General features: G+C 44.2%; 2 protein-coding genes across 4 annotated transcripts; one reads left to right on the top strand and one right to left on the bottom strand.

Moving 5' to 3' along the window:
• The first annotated feature begins 1,177 nt into the window (after positions 1 to 1,177).
• Positions 1,178 to 4,911, top strand: LOC117701416 (FXYD domain-containing ion transport regulator 4). Of its 3 annotated transcripts, none has more exons than XM_034493121.2 (9): positions 1,178 to 1,336; positions 1,835 to 1,873; positions 2,712 to 2,777; positions 3,234 to 3,266; positions 3,386 to 3,409; positions 3,900 to 3,974; positions 4,049 to 4,085; positions 4,531 to 4,568; positions 4,652 to 4,911. In XM_034493121.2, the coding sequence occupies exons 3-9, from the start codon at positions 2,738 to 2,740 to the stop codon at positions 4,669 to 4,671; spliced, it is 267 nt and encodes an 88-aa protein (XP_034349012.1). In that variant the 5' UTR covers positions 1,178 to 1,336; positions 1,835 to 1,873; positions 2,712 to 2,737; the 3' UTR covers positions 4,672 to 4,911. The 3 variants fall into 3 exon arrangements, with proteins under 3 accessions (XP_034349012.1, XP_076562358.1, XP_034349011.1); XM_076706243.1 differs by having other exon boundaries at positions 2,621 to 2,777; XM_034493120.2 differs by having other exon boundaries at positions 1,180 to 1,336; positions 2,709 to 2,777.
• Positions 4,912 to 10,836: 5,925 nt separating this feature from the next.
• LOC117701417 (heterogeneous nuclear ribonucleoprotein F) lies at positions 10,837 to 19,298 on the bottom strand. The gene is made up of 4 exons (XM_034493122.2): positions 19,158 to 19,298; positions 18,645 to 18,776; positions 17,093 to 17,153; positions 10,837 to 12,747 (listed from the first exon to the last, which is right to left on the bottom strand). Exon 4 carries the CDS (start codon positions 12,696 to 12,698, stop codon positions 11,451 to 11,453), a length of 1,248 nt encoding a protein of 415 aa, XP_034349013.1. The 5' UTR covers positions 12,699 to 12,747; positions 17,093 to 17,153; positions 18,645 to 18,776; positions 19,158 to 19,298; the 3' UTR covers positions 10,837 to 11,450.
• Positions 19,299 to 22,300: the final 3,002 nt, after the last annotated feature.

The raw sequence follows: 22,300 nt of genomic DNA, 5'->3' as shown, positions 1-22,300 counted from the left end.
CTGTCTGGAAACAGGAATAATAATAATAATACAAATAAAGGATAAACTGTAATGAAATAATAAAATGTAAATGTGTGAAGTGTTCCATGATTTTTATAAAAAAGTACTTGGGGGAGGAAGGGTAACTGAGAGACGGCTCAGCAGTTAAGAGCACTGACTACTCTTCCAGAGGACCTGAGTTCGATTCCCAGCACCCACATGCCTGCTCACAACTGTAACTCAAGTTCCAGGGGATGTGACACTCTCTTCTGGCTTCTGCTGGTGCCAGGCACTCAGACAGTACATGCAGCGTGCAGTACATGCAGGCAGAACACCACATTTACAAAATTCAAAGAAAAGAACTGTAGGATCCTTTAACAGCCCTTTCCCACAGACCCAATGGACAGACAACCTCCACTCTTCTGCAGTGACTTCCTGGACAGGGACAAGTCCCTCATCTGAAAAGGAACAGAGAGGCCGAGTATCACCCAAGGCATGGTAAGATGATTCTGGCCGCATCAGACAAAGCGGGCTATCTTCTGCCTGGCAATGTCCCTCCCTCTGTGTAAGGCAGGCAATAGTCTACCTGGGGCAGGAAGCCTCTTATTCCAGGCTGAAGTAGGGTCCCCAAGTCACAGGGTACCCAGGTCTAGCAAGAAGGTGGTAAATGAACCAATGGGTCCCCATCAGGCCCAGCCCCCACTCCTCTGAACACCAGGTTCAAATAAAAATAGTGTAGCTGCTGCCAGTATCTATGATCTACTTCACTGTCCCCAAGGTATTCCACACAGCACAAGAAAGCCAGAACCCTGAACCCCTGCAGCGTGTGTGTGTGTGTGTGTGAGAAAGAGAGAGAGAGAGAGAGAGAGAGAGAGAGAGAGAGAGAGAGAGAGAGAGAGAGATCAGAGATAACTTCTGAATCAGCTTTCGTTCTACCCTGTGGTTTCTGGGCTCAAATTCAGGTTGTCAGTCTTGGTAACAAGCATTTTTTACCTTCTAAGCCATTTTACCAAGCCTGGAGTTTTCTTTTAAGACCTAGGTAGACTAAGGAAGCCCCCTTTTCCTCCAGAGCAGGGACTGAAATCCAGTGGTCACAATTCTCCCTTTTTTCCCTCATTCCTTAGCTCTAAGTAGCCAGGACCCAGCACCGGCTCTACCCTGGGTGTGGTGAGTGAGCTAAGGCCTGAAGAGCAGGTGGGGAGGGCTGCCTACGGGAGCATAAGAGGTAGGACCAGTTCCCTCCAGACTGCTGGTGTGTGGCTCAGGGCGGAGCCCCTGGGTTTAAAGAGCAGAACCCACCCAGGCTGTCCTCAGAAGTCCTCTCCACACCATTCACCTGGCTCTGGTCATCTCCAGGGTGAGTAGGGGTTCTCTAGGACTTAAGTGCTCCTTAGAAGGGTGACCTCGAGACTTTCTGGGGAAGGGGCGGTGGGTGCTGACTCCAGGACTTTGAGAAGTGAGTGACTATTTGGGGATTGTGAGAACAGAGATGGCCTCTCCGGGCCTTGACGGTTCTGACTTTTTGACTGTGTTCAGGACTCAGTTCAAGACTAGGGGAAGTAAGAGCCAACCTTTAGCAGAAGCAAAATGAAAATGCGACATAATCCAGGAGCTGTGGCTTTGTGGGAAGGAGTAGGAGAGACAGAGGACGGGCAAAGGAAAACCAGCTTCAGAGACTGGCTAGACCATAAATACAGGAGATTTTTTAATCCAGTTTTCCATCTTAGGGCAAAAGGCCCATGTGGTTTATATATACTGTAGCAGGCTTTCAAGGCTAGGTATATTTTTTAGGATTGGCTTCTCATAGCTCCTTTAATTTTGTCTCCATAATTTACAAGGTTGCTATTATTTACAGGACACTGAAACACAGAGATATTACCAAGTCACACACCTGGTAAGTGGATGTGAGAGGGCTGAACCCAGCCAGTAGATGCTGGGTCTGTGATCTCATTAGTAGGCCACAGTTAAGTACAGTAGACAGTAACTGCGACTTCAGAACTGAACCCTTGACACTAGCCTGTAGCCACCATTACACAAAAAGAAGGGATGGGGCTTTTTCTTTCTAAAACTCAACTGCACAAGGAGTATCACATACAACGTAAATGGGGCCCTGGGTCGGACCTACTCACAGGAGAAAGGGGCTGTGTCTCTCATACCAGCAGCCCTTTCTAGCAGGTACCTATGCTCTCAGTAGATCTGGGGCTGCTTGGAGCAGAATTCCTGGCTCTAGAAGAGGAGGCTGGAACAGCACCCTCCAGCCCTGTTCTTGAATTCTGAGATAATCTAGAACTCAACTGGACTACTCCAGGCCCAGATCTTTTCAAGTGGGAGAGTCTGGGCCTGACACCCGGTTAGGAAAGCCTAGCTCCTACGGAGAACAGAATCTTACTTTGAGCGTTTGATTTTATCTTTGTGAATTCCTACTTCCTGTGGAAGAAATGATAGTTTCTTTATAAAGCTCTTCCCAAAGCCCAGTGTGGTCACTACAGGGTGTTCTGTCCTGAACACGTAACTGGAATTAAGCAATCTACATACCCGTGTAATCACTAGTGCCATCTGTAGATGTGAAAGCAGAAAGCAATCATCTTCTTACGGTCATCGCTTGCCTATGTAGGATTCATATGCCTAATTTTCACACCAGTTCTGCCTCTTACTAATGGGGTGAGCTGTGGCAGGTCACAGAGCACAGACCCAAGCAAGCCACCACCTCTATTCTGCTTCTCAACCAGCAGCCTGCAGCCTCGACCTGGGTTCTGATATGGAGGGGATAACCTGTGCTTTTCTCCTGGTGCTAGCAGGTGAGTTCTCCATACACTCCATAGTGGAGACCAGACAGCCTCTCCCCAGAGTAGGACTGCTACCCAATAAATGTGTTTACCTTTAAACTGTCAGCTGCATGGAATGAGGACACTGAAAAGTTGCTTAACGGCTACTGAGTCAGTGGACTGTGAAAAACAGACAATGCGTATCAAAGTCGGCTTGTTTCTTTAAGAGGCAAAGAGCCTGGCTCTGTCCAACACTTTTCAGACAAGGTTAAAAATGAGTCAACCATCCTGCTCAGAGCACAAGAATAGCAGGACAAGAATACAAAGGGCTATGAATGGGAAGCCATGGGCCTCAGGATGAGTTGAAAAAGCCAAGGCCTACTTGGGATCTGGTAGGACTAGGGCCAGGGTCACTTCACAGATCCCTCTAGACAGCTGGGTTTTTAGACATCAGTGTGATGAACACCCATTTCTGCTTCTCTCACCCAGGTCTGCCCACCTTGGAAGCCAATGATGCAGTTGGTGAGTACCCACCATTGTACATTCACAGGTGATACCTGCCACCTGCCTGCATTTCCCTTCTAAGACCCCCATATCCTGTCTCCTAGTTTTGGTATTTATTTACTTTTCATTTACTGCAGATAAAGACAGTCCCTTCTACTATGGTAAGAGACCACACCAACCCCCATCCCTTCCCACCCCATCACATTCAATCCTTGTCTGCTTTACACCTCTTCACCAAGCCAAATGATGCAGATGGTACATAACCCAGGAGTCAAGGTGGGGTGGGGTACCAAACCTGTTCTTCATTAAGAGCTAAAAAAAAAAAAAAAAAGGAAAGGAAAGGAAAAAGGGTGCCTTGGGGGCATGGAGCTGGGGTTGGTCCAGTGAACCTTGTCCTCCTTTCTCTAGGTTTATCTACTTTGTCTCTCGTGGCACTTGTCCCCATGAGATACATGATGTACCTATTAACCCACTTGGTCTTCTTTTTACTGCCTGGGATTTAAGTGCCATGTGGGCAAGCACTTATTTATAAGACAAGGGGGTGCTTGTAAAGGTGTCCCACAAAGCCACACCCCAAGCCCCATAAATACCTTTTGAATGAATGTGTGAGGGTACTGTGAGGCGATGTCTTCTCTTTGCCCCCACCCCCAGACTGGGAGAGCCTGCAACTGGGAGGAATGATCTTTGCGGGGCTCCTGTGCATCGCTGGAATCGCCATGGCCCTGAGTGAGTCGAGGGATTGGTAGTGTGGGGAGAGGAAGGCTCCGACTCAGGCTGGATCCATGTTCTTTCCCTCCTAGGTGGCAAGTGCAAATGTAGGCGCAATCATATGGCCAGGTAAGCCAGTGGCCAAGTTGTATGTATCTTTGCCTGAGCACACCTATGTGGTGAGAACCTTCTAGGACCAGCAGAACCACTACACCCTGTCTATTCTTTGGGCTAAAAGTGGGATTTATTTAAAGATTAAATAAAACTCTCAAAGGCCTCAAATCAGGAAAAACCCTGTCCTTTGATATTAAAAGTCACTATGGATGGAGATTATTCAGGTTTGTGCCCCGCCTGGCAGTATGTACCTGCAATCCCAGCATTTGGTAGAGGTAGCGAGATCAGCAGGCCATCCTTGGTTACATACCAAGCTCAGGACTAGCCTCAGCTACTACATGAGACCATGTCTCAAAAGCTCAAATACATATATATATATATAATATGCCCTTGGAGAGGGACATGGGAAACCCTGAGGAAACAGAAGATCTTGATGCTTGTCTGCATGTCTCCTCTCTAGTTCCTTGCCTGGGAAAGGCACTCCACTCATCACTCCAGGTGAGCTGGGCCTCTGGTGGGATGCAGGAAGGGAGAGTGATAGGGTACCAAAGGTCACTAAGAACTGACCCAACTCTCCACAGGCTCTGCCAGTACCTGCTGATCTGAACACAGAACCAAGTTGGAAGGCAGCTTTTTGACAGTGTCCTGTTGTTATCTCCCCTCTGGAGACCTTCCTCTCCAGGATGGCTTCCCTAGAGCACACTGTTAAGTCCTCAGAGACAGGGAAGGAAAGGTGTTCCAAAGCTGACTTAATATTAAACTGGTCTTGCTGTTCTGTTCTGTGGTCCTGTGACCCCTCTGTGATGTGTGGGGAGAGTAAAGATGTGGGGATGCCTGACGAGCTGTCTGTCCCTATGACTTTTTATATGGAAGCGCATTCTCAACTACATCCTATCTTGAGAACCTTCTAATTCACTGTGTGCCTCCAATGCTCTCCCATGGGTCAAAAAGTCCAGCAACAGGAATGAACTTGCCATAAAAGATACCACAATGTTTTATCCAAAGACTAGAATGTGTGCCCAGAGACCCTAGCAGTTCTGATGGATCGCCTTTGCATGATATAACCTAGAATGATGGCTTAAGTCACTCTGGAATCCCATCTCACCGAGACTTCGATGACCCATCCGCCCTCAGATCAAAACATAGAAAACCTTCTCCAATGTCCTGGGATGCAAGTGCATCCAGCAGTCTCAAAACCGTAATAAAGGCAGAGCAACAAAAGCCAGAACTCAGAACTCTTGGGTACAGCTTCCGCTAGGTGTTTGGAGAAGTCAGGCAGCTAGAGGCAGTGGCCCAAAATCGGACCCAGAGGCAACTGAATTTCATTTTGGGTTCAGAAAAGTATGAAAAATGTGGTACAGAATTGCCCTGGATAAGGGAACCGGGCATGCAAATGTCAAGGGCACAAAAATGGCCTGAGCTGTGCCACTGTAAGAAATGTGACTGCCATGCCTGTGAGAAGATCCCAGCATGACAGCCGTTTTGCAGTAGCACCCCCTTGAGGTGCTTCGTGGTGCTCTTCACCCTGTGGAAGCCTGCTCAAAGCAGGTTTCAGTCTCAAGTGACAGGCGACAGGTCTTTAAGAGCTGCCTCTCTCTCTCTGCTATGCACAATTCTATTTAAGTGTAACAGGCTCTTGACCCTTTGACTGGAGATGCAAGCTTTCTGGCCACACATCCAGCTTGGAGAAGCTACCATAGATCCCACATCTGAAGTGCTTTTCCTGTATTTGCTTTGTGGTAGCAGAAAACACATAACTGTTGTTTTTAGGCTACCAAACACTGCACATGGCCCAGGCTAACCTTGACTTTAAAGCTCTATTCCTCTTGCCTTCACCTCCCAAGAGCCATCACATTGGCTTATGTGATGCTGAAGCACAAACCCAGGGCCTCATGAATGCTAAGTGCTCTACCAATTGAGCAATATACACAGCCTTAAAATGTTTCTTAAAGGCTAGATCCAGTCACCCACGCCTGAAGTGCAAAGCCATCCTGTTAAATGGTACCAAATCACAAGCCTATGGTGTAGTGTATGAAAGAACATACGGAAGCCTATGGTGTAGTGTATGAAAGAACATACGGAACATACATATGGAACCCTGCCTTTGTAACGGGGCAGAAGCAGGGACAAGTAGAGAGCTGCTGTTAGCTCCAGAGAGATGATTAAGTTCTACAGGGGCTTGGACAGCAAGATGTCTAGCGAACAAACAACTTTTTTCTCCTCCTCTGAAGTGTTCCGGTTGAGAACTGCTTCTCCCCAAGCTTTTGCGTGAGGTCACTGGAAGTTCTCACTAGACTATTGCCCCCTGGCAAGAGGCAACTTCACAGCTCCTACCCCTCTCCATCCTCTTCCTAACAATTCACTTTCTTTGCTTTTTTGTGTCAGGGGTTCTCTGTATAGCCCTGACTGTCCTGGAACTCACTCTGTAGACCAGGCTGGCCTCAAACTCAGAAATCCACCTGCCTCTGCCTCCCAAGTGCCTGGATTAAAGGCGTGCGCCACCACTGCTGGGCCCAATTCAGTTTCTTAACAGCCTAGGAAATAGGGGTTCTACCATCCCAGTCATTCTTAAACTTGTTGGTTTCAACCCCCAAACTACTGACCCTATCACAGGAGTTGCCTAAGACTATCAGGAAGATATTTGCATTATGATTCTTCATAACAGCAAGATTACAGTTGTGAAAGAGCATCAAAAATGATTTCATGGTTAGGAGTCATTACATGAGGAACTGCACTGATAGGTCAGCATCAGGAAGGTTGAGAACCACTACACTATCCTGATTTACACAAAAGCCATGCTAACAAGTACAGAAGCTCAAACCCAGGAAGTCCTGTTCCTAACCGTTTCTAAAGTGCTCTTTTTGCTTCTGACATTTAGGACTATTCCAGAGACAGCCCAGTGACTCTGCTTGTTTTGTAATTATGTCCCTTCTACTTGTGATGTTGCAGATTATATTTCCTTGGGGCAGGGTCTCCTGTAACCTAGCTAGACCTTGAATTCTTGATCTTTTGAGTGCTGAAGTTACAGTCAAGTGCCACTACATCTGGTTTCACTGTTCTGGGTATGAAACGCAGGGCCATGTACATGCTAGAGAGATACTGAGATATACCAGAAGCCATTGAGCATGCTATGATGGTCCCTGCCCCAGACTAGCACTAAAACTGAAGTACTTAATATACAACAAATGAATAGTAGTGTGATGGGCAAGCACCTACGACTTCTGCACCCATATGCAAGAGGATCATACCAAGTTTGAGGCCAGCCTGGCCTAGTGAATATCAGACCAGTCAAAGCTACAAAGTAAGATTCTCTCAAAATCGAGAGGCTGGGGAAAATGGCTCTTTTGGTAAAGACCTGAGCACTGACCACCAGCTCTTATTTAAAAGCCAGGCACTGCAATATAGAACTATAACCCTAAGAATAAAGGTGGGATTGAGCAGGTGAATCCGTAAGAAATCTGGTTAGCCTAGCTGAATTGATGAGCTCCAGTTTGTGAGATATTCTTCCAAAAAACTAGGTGAAAAGTGGTCAAGACACTAACTTCTGACATGCTTGAGTATGTACAAATCTACATTCATATGACCACCACACACACAACAGGAGAAATGGGGTGGGCTGCATTGAGCCATCCCTATTCCTATGAGTAACCCCTTACCTATACCTGTAAGCTGAAAACATCTGATCCAACAACTTGGACTTTGGCTCTATAACTTTGGTCTGCTGTGGGATCCCTGTCTGGGGTGAGCAGAGATTTTTGTGAAGTCTTTCACACAACCTAGTAGAGGCAGAACCAACTCTGAACATGTTTTCTGACCAGGTCTGGTAAAGTTCTTTTTTAGCAGCCACTCATCCTCAGCCTGAGTTCTGGTCACAAGTTGACAAGCCTACTCTCGGGTACAAAAGAACAATCAGCTGGCTTAATCAAACCTATAAGCTTCATTATTTGTAGATGAGTCAAAAAATGTACCTTCTGCCTGATATCTTTCTCTAATGTCCAAGTTTTGTATTGTGTGATGTTGTGATGGTTTTTATATGCTCAGTCCAGGGAGTGGCACTATTAGGTTGTGACCCTGTTGGAGTAGGTGTGTCACTGCGGGTGTGGGATTTAGGACCCTCATCCTAGCTGCCTGGAACTCAAGTCTTCTAGCAGCCTTCAGATGACGTATAACTCTCAGCTGCAACTGCACCATGCCTGCCTGGATGCTGCTGTGCTCCCCCCTTAATAATAGACTGAACCTCTGAACCTGTAAGCCAGTCCCAATTGAATGTTGTACTTTATAAAAGTTGTCTTGGTCATGGTATCTGTTCACAGTAGTAAAACCCTAAGACAGAAGTTGAAGATTTTCTGACATCTATTTTTATTTTTTTTAGAGTCAAGGTTTCATGTAGCCTAGGCCAACTTTGAATCCAAGGAAAATAGGTAATAAAAATAATCTGAAATACCATTTGTCCAATTAAAAAAGAATTTTAAAAAGCAAACTGGCTACAATCTCAGAGTCTAAGGATGAGGAAGAACTAGTCTGGGTTCCAGGCTAGATTATAGTTGAAATCCTGTGTCAAAAAACAAACAAACAAAAATAGGCAAGTACTGAAAGACACTAAGAGCCTAAGAAATTTTCTACAAAGGTATTTTCAAATGAAAACAAAAACAAGGCCAGGCGGTGGTGGTGCATGCTTTTAATCCCAGCACTTGGGAGGCAGAGGCAGGTGGATTTCTGAGTTCGAGGCCAGCCTGGTCTACAGAGTGAGTTCCAGGATAGCCAGGGCTACAGAGAAACCCTGTCTCAAAACCCCACCCCCCACCCCCCCACCCCCCCACCCCAAAAAAAAAAAAAGAGAGAGAGAGAGAAGCAGAGGCAAGTGAGAATTCAAGGCTAGTGTGGTCTGCAGACAGCCAGGGATATACAGTGAGGCAAAGTGTCTAAAAAACTGGGACCTCTCTGTAATTGGCAGATTGGAGAAATTACTTTATACCTTCTCCCCACATGCTGTGTGCCAGCGTCTCCACCACTAGCCACTAATTGTTCTTCCTAGCTCTAGGCAACAATCAGTGAAAATTGTGAAAACATAGACCAAGTCTTTGTAAGCAGCACTGAAGCCTTAGTATTTAGGGTTCACACTTTTGACACTTCCTGAGTTTGGGAAGACTGTTCAGGAGGCACAGGCACTTGTTGCCAAGTTCAGTCCTTCAAACACATCCAGAATCAACTTCCACACTTTATTAATAACTGGCATGCATAAGCTGTCAAGTAGAAATATATAGCGGAGTTGGCTCCATGTTTAAGAGAACTTCTTACAAAGAATGAGTCCGACTCCCAACATCCATATGGAGGCTCACAAGTACCAGACAGGCAGTATACACGATGTGGATTAAATAGTTTTTAAAAAAAAAAAAAAAAAACCCAACCCTATTGTTATTTTTAAGATGGGCCAATCACTTGGAGCTAATTCAAGTGTCTCTACAGGGTACATGGCTTCCTCAATAAACAAACATGAAGACTGGCTGCCTGACCAATACATGCAGGGTTAAAGGTGTTACGTTTTGCTAGGACCATTCTTTCCCATAGCACAGACTGCTTTTTACTACTACAGATTATCTTAAGTGCAACCCGACTGGTCCTGAAGGAGCGAGTGGGGGAAATGGGACAGTGGGCTACGTTAGTGGGTTTGCATGCACTGCAGTTCTTAGGCCAATACTTTTTGGTTTTTCAAGACAGGGTTTCTGTGTAGCCCTGGTTGTCCTGGAACTCAATCTGTAGACAAGGCTGGCCTAGAACTCACAGAGGTGCCTGCCTCTGCCTCCCAAGTGCTGGGATTAAAGGCGTGTGCCACCACTGCCTCGGCTCCAATACTTTTTTTAAGCCCTGGGTTATTGTCTGTTTCCAGACACTAAGGAAATATACTATTAAGACTTCCACGTTTCAGGCAGAGACAGGCGGATTTCTGAGTTTGAGGCCAACCTGGTCTACAGAGTGAGTGCCAGGCCAGCCAGAGAAACCCTATCTCTGGAAAAAAACAAAAAAGAAAAAAAGACTTCCAGGTTTCCTTCACAATTTATGGCTTCTAAGTTTTCTTTTTTTTTTTTTTTTTTTTTTTTTTTTTTTTTTGCCTCTAAAATGCAGCCTGGACACCTGGTTCAGTGGCAGGTTTGTTCAGAACACCCAAAAAAGGCTAATACAGTTTCAAATCTATTCCTCTATGCTGGTTTGTTGGTAACAATAAACTTGCGCTTTTGTCACTTACTGGTTACCAATGCCCACTCCACAATAAATTGTGACTCCAGCAGAAACTCACTTAAAAATTTAAGGTGCGAGACCTCTTAGTGTCTTAATTTCTAGGACTCAAGTAGGGTTTCCAGTAACTATATGGCACTCCAGTTACTGGGGAATCCAACACCCTCTTCTGGTCACCTCAAGGCACCAGGCAGGAATGTAGTAAACTTCTGAATTGTTAATATTTTCAATATATAGTCTATGTGATTATAGTACTATGTGCTTCCTTGTGTATACTAGGCTATTCATAGTCACTGTCTCTACAAAACACTTATTTTTAAAGCCAAATTGGCTGGCCTAGAATTCACTATGTACACCAAGATGGCCACCTTGAGCTCATGTTATCTTCAGCTTCCCAAGTGCTAGGATTACATGCCTAAGACTCACCACCCGGTTACCACTACTTTCAAATCCCCTCTAGAAGATAAGTGTTTACAAGTCTTTCTCAACCACCCAGTTTGCTTCCTTTCGCTGAGTAGATAAGCTGTGCCAGTCATTGTGAAAAAGTCTTTATTTTAAGAAAAAAATTTAGTTAACAAAAAATTTAACAAGTTTCACTTAGCAAAATACACCCAAAAGGAAATCACAGTACAAAGAAAGCTTTAAGTCAAGGCCTCACCAATTCCTACAGTATTAGTATTGTGTCTCAATTCTCAAAACTAACTTTTAAAAAGCTTAAACTTAACCTAAAGATTTTAAATGAAAATATAAACTAGAATGAACATGAGAAATGCTTCTCTTTGCATCAGGGATCTAGCACCTTTGAGTTCTCCAGAAAAGTACATGTCCCCAGTGTGTTCACTGTGGTGTGCTTAAAGATCCACTCAACATACTTATAAACTACTTAACTCAGATAACATCACTCTTATGTATACTACCAAAAAATGTTAATTGAGAAAAGCGGAAGAAAATAGTTTTAGTTTACTCAATATTACATGCTAGAAGAAAAGTTTGCATGAGAAACACTGAGAGGTAATTTTTTAATCCAGATTTCACAAACTCATGGTGCAAAGTGGGTCCCCCAGCTTCCTCTAGTTATAAACTGCTCTTGACTGCTTATTGGCTGCCTGTGAAATTTTGATTGAAATAACTCATGTTCCTACAATACTAATCATATCCACCCATGCTGTTCTGACCGCTGTAGCCGGCCCCGTAACAGCCACTCACTGACTGGCTCTCCAGGCCACTGTAAGTTGCCTGGGCAGCTGACACACCCATGCCCTGCATCACCTGGCTGCTATAAGCCCCATTGCTAGCCCCAGTTGTTGAATTCAGGAAGAGTTCTATGTATCTGTGCTGCATGTTGGCCCTGTCCTTGGACATAGCTGCCACTGCTTCTTCATGAGTAGCAAACTCAACATCAGCTTCTCCGGTCACTCTTCCATCAGGACCAATCTCAATATGAACTCTCACAGGGTTGAGTGGAGAGAAGAAGTTGTAAATGTCGTTCTCCGTTGCTTTGTAGGGCAGCCCTCTCATGTGGACGCAGTGGCCGGTGGTGCTCTGCACTGTGAACTCGCTGTCTCCGTATCTGTGGTCATACATTCCTGAGAGACAATAGCTGAGGTCTCTCCCAAACAGGTCAGTGGTGAAGCCATAGCCATCACTGAGGCTACTGTATTCTTCATAGCCCCCATAGCCTGCACTATAGGCACCAGACCTCATCCTATCCAGGCCTGCCTGTTTCACAATGCCAATGTACCTCCGGGCTGTGCCAGGCCTGTCATAAGGCCCAGGCCGCTGCACAGACATAAACTTCAGAGGTGGATCTGAGTATGACCTAACTTCCTCCTGGCTGCTCTTGAACACTTCAATGTACCTGTGCCCTATTCTCTCCTTGTGCTTCCCTAAAGCTTTCTCAGCTAACTCTTGTGAGGCAAACTGAACGAAGGCCTCCCCTGTAATCTTGCCTTCCGGGTCCACAGGTAGTGTGATCCCGTTTGGCACAATTTCCAACCCTGAGAAGAACTGAACGATTTCTTCCTTTGTGCATCCAAATGGGAGTCCCCGAAGCCTCACAAAGCCATCATTGGCACTGTCGGCGCTGTTTGGACCACTGTGCTTCAACACCCAATCCATCTCGGTTCTGTGTGACTTGAACACCTCAATATATCGGTGTCCCATGCTTTCCCTGTCTTTTTTCAGAGCCAATTTTACATCATCTTCTGACTCAAGTTCAACAAAAGCCTCACCACTCTGCCTGCCTTCTCTAGTATAAATGAAATGAACACCTGCGACCCCATCATGAATGGTGCAGTCGGAGAGGAAGTTTTGTACGTCCTCAATTGAGCAGGACCAGGGTAGGCCACGGAGTTTGACCACATAGCCTTCACCTCCCTCAGGGCCCAGCATCATGGACACTTGACAGGGCTGTTGTCACACAAGCCTGGGCAATTTTTTGTAGCTGAAAGAAAGAAAAAAAAAACCTACTTTATACAATGTTCATTTAATATACATAATAAGGATATTTATTAAATTATGTTTTACTCATTTCAGTCAGAAAATAAGAATGAGTAAAAATAAAACATTACAAATAGCTAGTTGATAACCATATTCTTTTCAGATAGCTGGTTTTCTGTGAGTTCCAAGCCAGTCAGTCTAGTTTATAAAGTGAGATCCCCATCTAAAGAAAGTTAGCAAAGCCCTACTTTCAAGTGGACCAAGTTCTAGACCAGACTGGGCTGAATTCCGATCTTTAAAAAACAATAAACAGGGCTGGAGAGATGGCTTAGCCGTTAAGAGCTCTAACTGCTCTTCCAAAGGTCTTGAGTTCAATACCCAGCAACCACATGGTGGCTCACAACCATCTGTAATGGGATCGGATGCCCTCTTCTGGTGTGTCTGAAGATGACAACAGTGTACTCACATACATTAAATAAATAAATAAATAAATATTTAAAAAAGCAATAAACAACCCCCCCAAACAAAAGCCCCCAACTGGTGGCCTTTTAAAGAAATGCTACTAAAAATATTGTAGCAAAAAGAATGACAAAAAGACAAGGGTGGGTCAGTTCTGTGGGGAAAGCCCTTGCCTAATATAGCCAGGTTTGATTCAGCATCAAAACAAAGGCCCATTAAGAGAAAAGGCCAAAATAATCAGGGCCTTTAAAGCATGGATACTTGGCAGGTAGAAATTACAAGTACTAGGTAAGTAGTTCCGGGTCATCTTCAACTATTAACACATTAGTACCCTCCATGGGACTCTCTCAAAAATTAAACTGGGGGGGGGGGGGTGTTAAATAAAATTCCTTGTCACCAAATCTGATTACCCAAGTTTCCTGGACCCCTAACACCCATTCTCTCCCTGCCCTCCACATGCACACTCACCTACACACTTATAAATAAAATACATTTTGGGGGAAAAAGATAAAAAGAGCTAGGTTCAGAGGGTGGTAGCACACACCTTTAGTCCCAGCACTCAGGAAAAGAAGAGGCAAGTTTATCTATATAACAAGCCCCAGGCCAGGCAGAGCTACATAGTCATACCCTGTCTCTTAAGATTAGATAGACAATGTGAGCCAGGCAAAGCAATACACACCTGCAACCAACATAAATGTCATGGTCTGCTCTGGATACCTAGTTAAACTAACCATGACAACAGGAACCTCTCAAACTTTAAGATTTAAGAAAAACTTCACCCTCACATTTAACCACGAGGAAAAAAACATGTTATCATTTTGACCCGCTTTCATTAACTTTAAAATGCTGACAAAACTTCTACTTACCTGTGTCTACATGAGATCGGAGATGACAAGAATGCCATCCTATCCCAATAATATATAATGGTTCTAATGTAATGACACCACAGCAGATACCAACTTGCCTTTAAATATATTGCAGTTTATAAGTTACCTTGCCTATGGCCCAAAGATAAAAATACAGGGCAAGCTCTTAGAGCTGAGTGAAGAATAGCCTACATAGTCTTAATAAACATAAATATGTAAATTGAACTGTAAGTTGCAAGCACCTAGTAGTTGCCCAATCCTAAGCTTTTTTAGCTGAAGTCCACTGCATCAACATATAACTTTTCTCAGTATAGTGTTGCTATAAAAGTTCTAGTAATTTTCCTTACTCATTAAGAATCACAGCACATGTGTGCCTGCTGGAATAATGGTTTTATGATTATAATCAAAGAGTCAGGTAGGAGCTTGTGTAGCTCTATTTTCAAAACCCTGTCCTGTCATTGGTGACCGAGGCTTGGTCACACTTTTATGGAAGGATGATTCTGGTCCCAGATTTGTATCTACCACCCTGTTGAAGACATATATACCTACTATTTGCTACTGGACTCTGCCCTCAATAACTCCCTAGACATTGCTACTAGTAACTTACAAATATCTAGGTAAAAAAAAAAAAAATCTCGCAGTGGAAATCCAAATTATATCCTTTGTTTTCCTAATAGCCTTGATCATTCAGCCTCCTTTTCATTGCACGTAACCCAGCTCGGACTCCCTTCAAATAAACAATCTACATGTAGTTTTTAACTGTACAGCTACGTTGGTTTTACTGGACAAGTTCCTTGGCTTTACTGAGCAGTTCAGCTGTACCCAAAGGGAAGGTGCCTTTAGACTAGAGTTTCTCATCCATGTGACTTCAGACATTTTGAACCAGTCCAGGCTGACCTGTGCCCTGTTTATTGGCTGCAACCCTAGACTCTACCCACTAGAGGGCAGGAGCCCTCTACTAAAGTGAACTGCTCTCAAGTTACTAATAAGGCCTCAAATACTACCTACCTACATAGTTTGAATGGTGGCAGTGCCTCTATTATCAGATACTCTAGAGACCAGGACAAGAAGACCCAAATCCAAAGTAAGCTCTATTTTGAGATAACATAACTTAGTGAAACTCTGCTTCTAAAAGGGGAAGGAGACAATCTAGGTAGGATCAGGATGAGTAGCTCCAAGGCCAGCTTCTGCCAATCTACAGTACCACAGCTGTCTCAAAAAAAAAAAAAAAAAAAAAAGTACATATGAGCAATAACACCTACTCTTGGGCTACACCTTCAGATGCCCTGGCAGCTTCAGGTAGTTATTCCAAAGGGACTAGGAATTCACCGAAGCCACAAAATCTGTATGTTTTATGAACTTATAAACCCATCCCTCCCAAGAGATTATTTACAGCTCTACTTAGGGACCCAACTTACAGGAAGCCCTTTGTAGTCACTGACCACTGTCTTCTTGCACTGAATGTGTATAGTACTAACCAGTCATTGTTTAATAAGGCCTTCTTTGGCCAGCTTTGCCTCTAGCTACTTACTGATTTCCCTCTTTGTAATGTAGACTCAAGGGGCCCCTCTATTGTCTTTTCTACTCACTGTCAATAAAAGTTCTTAATAATGTCCTATCTTCATTTGTGTCTCCACAGAATTAACCATTCCTTCTTGGAAATCCTCTTTAGGTATTCCAATCAGCTCCCCACATAGGATCCCAGTACTCATCCGTTACTTTGAGACCAGAACTGTCTCTGCCTTGAGGCTCCCATGTGGTGATGCGTGGTGGTTCAGTGTGTTTTAACCCTGTATTTGTTCAATTATACAAATGATCTTATAAAAATGTTACATTCCAATCAACTCACCATAAACTGAATCCACCTTAAACAAAATAAGCACTTGATGTGCCGGACCTAATTAAAATTAAAACCTAAACTAGCCCACCTTTATGTGATCAGAAAATTTTCCTTAGCTACAGTGCCTTACACACGATAGGCAAATAAAATCCTCCACAACTCAACTATATATACCCCCAGCAACTTTTAAACCATTCAATTTTGTGTCTAAGTTACCTTGGCGGACCATAAAAAAAACTTTTGGCTCACCACCTCCTGGTAGCTGGAATTACAGCCCTGTATAGCCACAGGCCTTATTCAAAATCCTTCCTCTTATATTCCTCTCAGATTCCCATATTCCTAGTATTTCTTTAAGTCTAATAAAGAACTTACTCCCTGCTACTCCATCAGAATCTTAAGGTTTCTCTAACAACTGTAACCCAATTATCTCAATGCCCCACTTCTAAGCCCTATTTCCCACTGGTTATTAGAACAAAGACTGAACTAATGGAATCCTTGGACAGACAGACAGACATTCTTACTTATTATATCCCATCATTTCCTTTTCTTCTTTGTTTCTGTAATTTCCCCACTCTTTGTTCCCTGGAGGATTTGACACATAGTAATTCTCCATTCAAATATCCTCTGCCCAACCTTGTCCAGCTAAACCTTGATAATCCTCCAGGTCTAAGCTCCAATACCTCTTCAAAACATCTCATACCCCACAGCATATCTGAGCTCCCACTTTCGAAACACCCTTTTCTGCAGTTTTAAAAGGTGCCTTCAAAACTACACTGGGACCCTACATAGGACAGTTTTGTTGTCCAATATTTTCCTCATCCTTAGCAGAGGGGACAGACCACAGCAGGATGAGGATTAGCAAGGGATTTACTGGCCACTTGGGGTCAACACCTTCAGAGTATAGCAGCTTATTCAAAGCTAAAACCATGCAAGAAACATAAAGAAACAAGTACTTTATAAGCAATTTCAGCAACCGGGCAAGAAAGCATTCTTTTCTGTAACATGTCAACACTACAGTTTTCTTTTACTAAAAAAAAAAAAAAAAAAAAAAAAAAATCTTCTCCACAGCTCTTTAGTAAATTTTTCCAGTAAACTCACTAGGCATTTAAAACCAATGACAAAGTTTTAGCCTCCAAAGAAAACTAAACATAGCTTAACAAATTAATCCATCTTTAATAGCTTACCTTAAAGAACCACCACAGATGCCTTCTGTAGGAAACACTTAATGGAAGATAGTAAGTTTTCCTTTAAAAAACAAAACACAAAACCAGAGATTGGTCTCATGGCCTCAGATTCCATGCATTATTATACAGAAGGGCACCTCCTGGGAGCTGAGCTCAGAGCAAGCTGTTTCTCAAATCCAGAAATACATTTGTTATATAGCCCTTAGGACCAACATATTTAGGTCTCCATGTTATTTGCTTTATCTTATTGTGGGTAGAGGACATCAGCAAATAACTCATTTACTTAGCAGAGAACTAATTAGAGCTTAGTTTAAATGCATGAGAAACTTAAATGGAGGAAGAGCAGGAATCTAGGGGGCACTTTCTGAAATTCCTCTGGAGGCAATGCAGAGTTCACTGAAAACCCTCCTGTGTTTTATTTTGTACCCCTAAGCAGACCCCCAACAATGCTTTTAGCTAATTATAATAACCAATATCCATGTGACAAAGCTATGCCCAAAAGAGGCCCTGAGCAAAATGCTATGAAAACTTATGCTGCATTCTTCATTTTGGAAATGTGGGTTTATTTTGCCTGGTGTCTTATAAAATAGGGATAATTGAAATTGCATTGTCTCATACTTTCCTAGATTATTATGTAAGGAATTAGGAGGATGCTAAAAATCTATTTTAAAACGAAATAGTTTCAATAACCATGAAACAGGGTTTCACTTCAAAGAATTTCATCCACATTCCTTCCCATAAAATTCTAATGACTAGATGATGCCCTTCTTCCAACTCTGATCCTCTACCCAGGGTGGTAGACAATACTTGTGGCCTCCCTGGAGATACCACAGGGCATACAGCTGGCAGCTAGACCTACATTAACCCACTGGCAGAAGACCTGTGAACATGTCAACTGTGGAGACATGCCCGGTAAAAAGAGCAGATGGAATGATGGGTCATTAGACGTACTGTCCAAGCACCCAGAGATTTGATTTTAATTCCAAGAAACGCTACCGGAACCATTTGCGCCATTCTGGGTGACTGGCTCCTAATGCTGTGGGCAGCCAAGGCCTACATTTGCTATTAATTTCCACAACTTAACCACTAAAGAAAATGCACTATTTAAAAAAAAAAAAAAAAAAAAAAAGGCAGGCTGAGAGTGCTTTTCTAGCAAGCCACCCAGTCAGTGATACTGGTTAAACTGGATTTTCACTGCCTTCAGGTAGATCAAGGTAAGACAAACGAGGAGCGCCCTTTGAATCCTGGACTAGTTTTAAGTTTATCGGCCGAACAAACAGGGCGGCTCAAGCACCACCCACCTAGTTCTTTTGTTCAGGCCCGCTTGGTGGGAGCCTTGCTGCACCCTCCTCTCTGCATCTTTGTGTTCCAGGAAGTCGCCGGGAGTTTTCACTCGGAGCCCGCCCTCGTCCTCCCTCCATTTTGTGAGTGAGTTTTAACCTCCCGAACGCCGGGAGCGCGTCCAGGCAGGTTTTCTTACTCAGAAAGTTCTACTCAAGACCACGAGAGCCGCGGCTTCAAAACTGCTGCCTTTCTCTGCTCTAAAACTTACCAGGGGAGGAAGGTAGAAGTGACTTCTATTTTCAATAATGAACGCAGCTTACGAACCCAAACTCCACCCGACGCCTTAAAAACGCAGAGGGCTCCGGGGAAAGTCCAGGTGCATCTTCTTTTTGTTCTCAACCTGAAATGGAAGTTTAAATGACCAGGGGCAAACGCTCTCTGGGGAAGCGGAGCCCCTAGAGACGAGCGTTTTGGCGGGAAGCAGGGCGGAGGGCAAGGTGACGCTGCTGCGAGGCCTTCGCCCGGTAGTCGACCGCGCCGCGCAGCGAGCGCCGGCCGGGCAGGAAGGTCCGCCCCGGGGCCTGCGCGGGCTCGGGCGGGAGCTTCCGGGCGGGGGCGGGGGGATGGGAGGCTCCTGCGCCTCCGAGGGTGGGGGAGGGGAAGAGCCAGAGGGCGGGGAAGAACTCGCGCAGGCCGAAGCGTGGAAAGGCTCCATGAGGGAAACTTCTAAGTGAGCAGGCCAAGCACGCGGCCCGAAGCCTGCCCGGGAAGCGGGGCTCACCACGCCGAGACAGGCGTTCGGGTCCGGAGTCCGGGAAGCAGCAGCCGCGTGATCTACGGCGGCAGTCGGACTGGGGTCACGGGGTGCAGAGGAGGAAGTGCCCTGCCGGGCCCGCCAATATGTCACCAATGAGAAAAGCGTGCCTGCAGGTGTGGCCCGCGAACGGTGGGTTTGGCCGGCGCCGGAAGTGGGGGAAGGAGGGAAAGGAAAGGGGAAGACTTCTCGCTGAGTTCTGGGTAACCACCTGAACTGAGCAAAGTCCAGACTAGCCGCTACAGTTGGAAAGGGGAACGCAATGAAGCGTTCAAGACTCAGCCAAGTAAAACCAAACCACCTCGAACTCGGACGCTACAGAATACGAACCTGCCGACACCCAATACTTGGGGTTTTTTTTTTTTTTTTCATTTGACCGTGGACTGGAGGATATTTTCCATGTTAAACATAACTTTAAGAAACTCCTGCCATGCCGCGAAGCGGTGGCACACACCTTTAATCCCAGCACTTGGGAGGCAGAGGCAGGCGGATTTCTAAGTTCTGGTCTACAGAGTAACCCTGTCTCCAAAAACCAAAGGAAAAACCAAGAAAGAAAAACTTCCATTCCATGTTGGCGGCACACCTTTAATCCCATCACTCAGGGGGCTTACGCAGTACAGGGCGCTCTAAAGTCGATGCCAGTGCACAAGTGAATTCCAACCTTGTCTGTCTGTCTGTCTGTCTGTTGTCTGTCTGTCTGTCTCTTTTTTTTTTTTCGGAAATTAATGCCGGGTACGGTGGTGGGTACATTTAATTCCAGCACTAGGGAGGCAGAGGTAAGATGATTTCGAGGCTTGCCTGGGCTACCTTTCAAGTTCCCCCTCAGACCCAGTGCTCATAGGGGAAGGAGTGCCTGGCTTTTGAACCTAATTGGCCCACATGTATAAAAGTGAACCTTATAAAATCTGTACCCAACAGGCAATCACAAAATGCATTTTAATTCAAAGCAATTAGATTGAGAAGTGATTGGATTATTTCAATGGCCTATTTTTTTTTTAGGGGCCCAGAAAGCTGGGGAAAGGCACTAGCCACCCAACTCGACACCTGAGGGGAGTAATACCCACAAGACCCACATGAGAGAAGGGGCTAAAATTGTCTTCTGACCTAAGCATCCTTGTAAAGGAAACCCCTGCAAGCACTCCTATACACAGATAATACTTTAAAATGTCACTATCTTTTTTTTTTTTTTTTTGCAAAAAACTGGAGGAGACATGAAAAGACAGCCCACTATTGACTAAAGCTGGTAATAGCTGCAAATGCTTTTTTAAAAACTCAACTTTTTTTTTCCGAGTAAATTTGAATAGAATATTGTTTAGGACTAAAGGGACATGATATACTGAGAAGTGAACTAATAATCTTTCTGTTAAAGACAAGATGGGGCTTAACCACCAAGAGACTTGAAAAAGAAAGGAATCAAAAACTGAAACGTATGGGCCATGTTTGATTATGAGACAGGATACCATGTAGAGGATACTGATCTGCAATTCCATATGGAGCTGTTAAGCTGAACTTCAACTCCCAATTTTTTGCTCCAACCTCTTGAATAGAATGTTGTACATAGACTCCAGCTCAGCTACTTCCTCCCACCCTCTTGACACGAATGGACACTGACCACAAATTTCTATTTGTACTATCTGTGGGTGTTCCAAAATAAAGGAACTGGAGCTGTTGATAGTGGCACTGCAGATACCTATTATCCCAACATTTAGGAATCTGGGGGGAAAGAATTTTAAAGGGTGGGGGAAGATTCAAAGAAAACCATATGCACACCTTCCTGTTCTTCCAGAATGCTGGGTGTTATTTGGCTCCTATACACATGTCAGGCAACTATTCTGGCTTCTGTGGGTACATTTCAGACATTGCTACACACGGGAAGGTATTAACTAACAAGGAGTTGGTTTTCAACAGACAAATCCTAAAATAGTTGTGAGACACTAAGACACTAAGGTTTGTCTGGAAATTATCTACAGTGTACTCAGGGACATGTCTACCACCAGAAATCTGTTGGAGTTAAATGACAGTTCATGTCATTTTTTTCTTGTATAAAAGTTCATTATAAGAATGCTGGCAGGGCAGTGGTGGTGCACACCTTTAATCCCATTCCTGCACTTGGCAGGCAGATTTCTGAGTTTGAGGCTAGCCTGGTCTACAGAGTGAGTTCCAGAAACCCTGTCTTGAAAAAACCAAAAAATAATGAAACAACAAAAAGAAAATGTTACCAATCTCAAAACCTTGCTTATAAAAAAAACCCTCAAATTTGAGTATGTTAGTTCAAGTAGTAGAATAGGCCTAGGATGACTCAAACCCTAGGTTCTATTTCTACCAAACAAACCTCAGTATGGTGACTGAGGAATACCTCTATGTACCAAGGCACTTGAAGGCAGAAGCTCAGAAACTCTAGTTTAGAGGTAAAGATGTCTGTGGCAAGGCCTGACCAAGTTATCCTGACTTCATAGAGGGGAAAAAAAAAATAGGGGTTGAGTAGTAGTCAACACTCAGTGGCAGTGTCCAGTCTGGTCTACATAGCCAAAGCTACATGGCAAGATGCTGTTCTCCATAAGCAGTTTAAGATTATCCCCTGGAATATTGAATTCCAGGCCAGCCAGTGGTTACATAAGGCCACACCTATTAAAAACCACCTAATCTTAGGATCCTGAACCCAGTCAAACTTAAACAATAATTCCTATCATAAGGTGAGACAGTATTAACAACTTTGAGGCCTGTTATGATAGCTCAGACATAACTTTTATGTGTATAAGGCCCTCTGTGAAGACCCCATGGCTGAGAAAGAGAAATATGGGTTGTTTCTATGAAGAATACAAGTCTCAAAACTGCATGTACGGCACTTAGGTAGTTGACTGTAATGCCCTCTTCAATTAACTGGTTTGTGACTTAGCAAGTATCACCACTGTTCAGTTTCTGTATTATAAAGGAATGGAGCAAGAAAAAAAAAAAAAGGTGTTGCACACTGACAGAAAAGGAAATGTTAAATATGAGGTGTTTGAGTGGTATCACTGTGGAAACTGAAAATGAAAATTGAGTTCAAGTCAGCCTCACCTAGTATGGTGTTTTTACATTCTAAAGTCAATGGGGGCCATTAATTAATGTTT

This window comes from Arvicanthis niloticus, unplaced genomic scaffold, assembly GCF_011762505.2.
Source record: "Arvicanthis niloticus isolate mArvNil1 unplaced genomic scaffold, mArvNil1.pat.X pat_scaffold_1030_arrow_ctg1, whole genome shotgun sequence".
NCBI lineage: Eukaryota > Metazoa > Chordata > Mammalia > Rodentia > Muridae > Arvicanthis > Arvicanthis niloticus.
This window is presented reverse-complemented; position numbering and strand designations above follow the sequence as displayed.

Coding starts and splice junctions, on each gene's coding strand:
- LOC117701416 (XM_034493121.2), top strand. CDS start 2,738: ATGGAGGGGATAACCTGTGCTTTTCTCCTGGTGCTAGCAG. Junction 2,778..3,233: donor TTTTCTCCTGGTGCTAGCAG/GTGAGTTCTCCA, acceptor TCTCTCACCCAG/GTCTGCCCACCTTGGAAGCC. Junction 4,569..4,651: donor CACTCCACTCATCACTCCAG/GTGAGCTGGGCC, acceptor AACTCTCCACAG/GCTCTGCCAGTACCTGCTGA.
- LOC117701417 (XM_034493122.2), bottom strand. CDS start 12,698: ATGATGCTGGGCCCTGAGGGAGGTGAAGGCTATGTGGTCAAACTCCGT.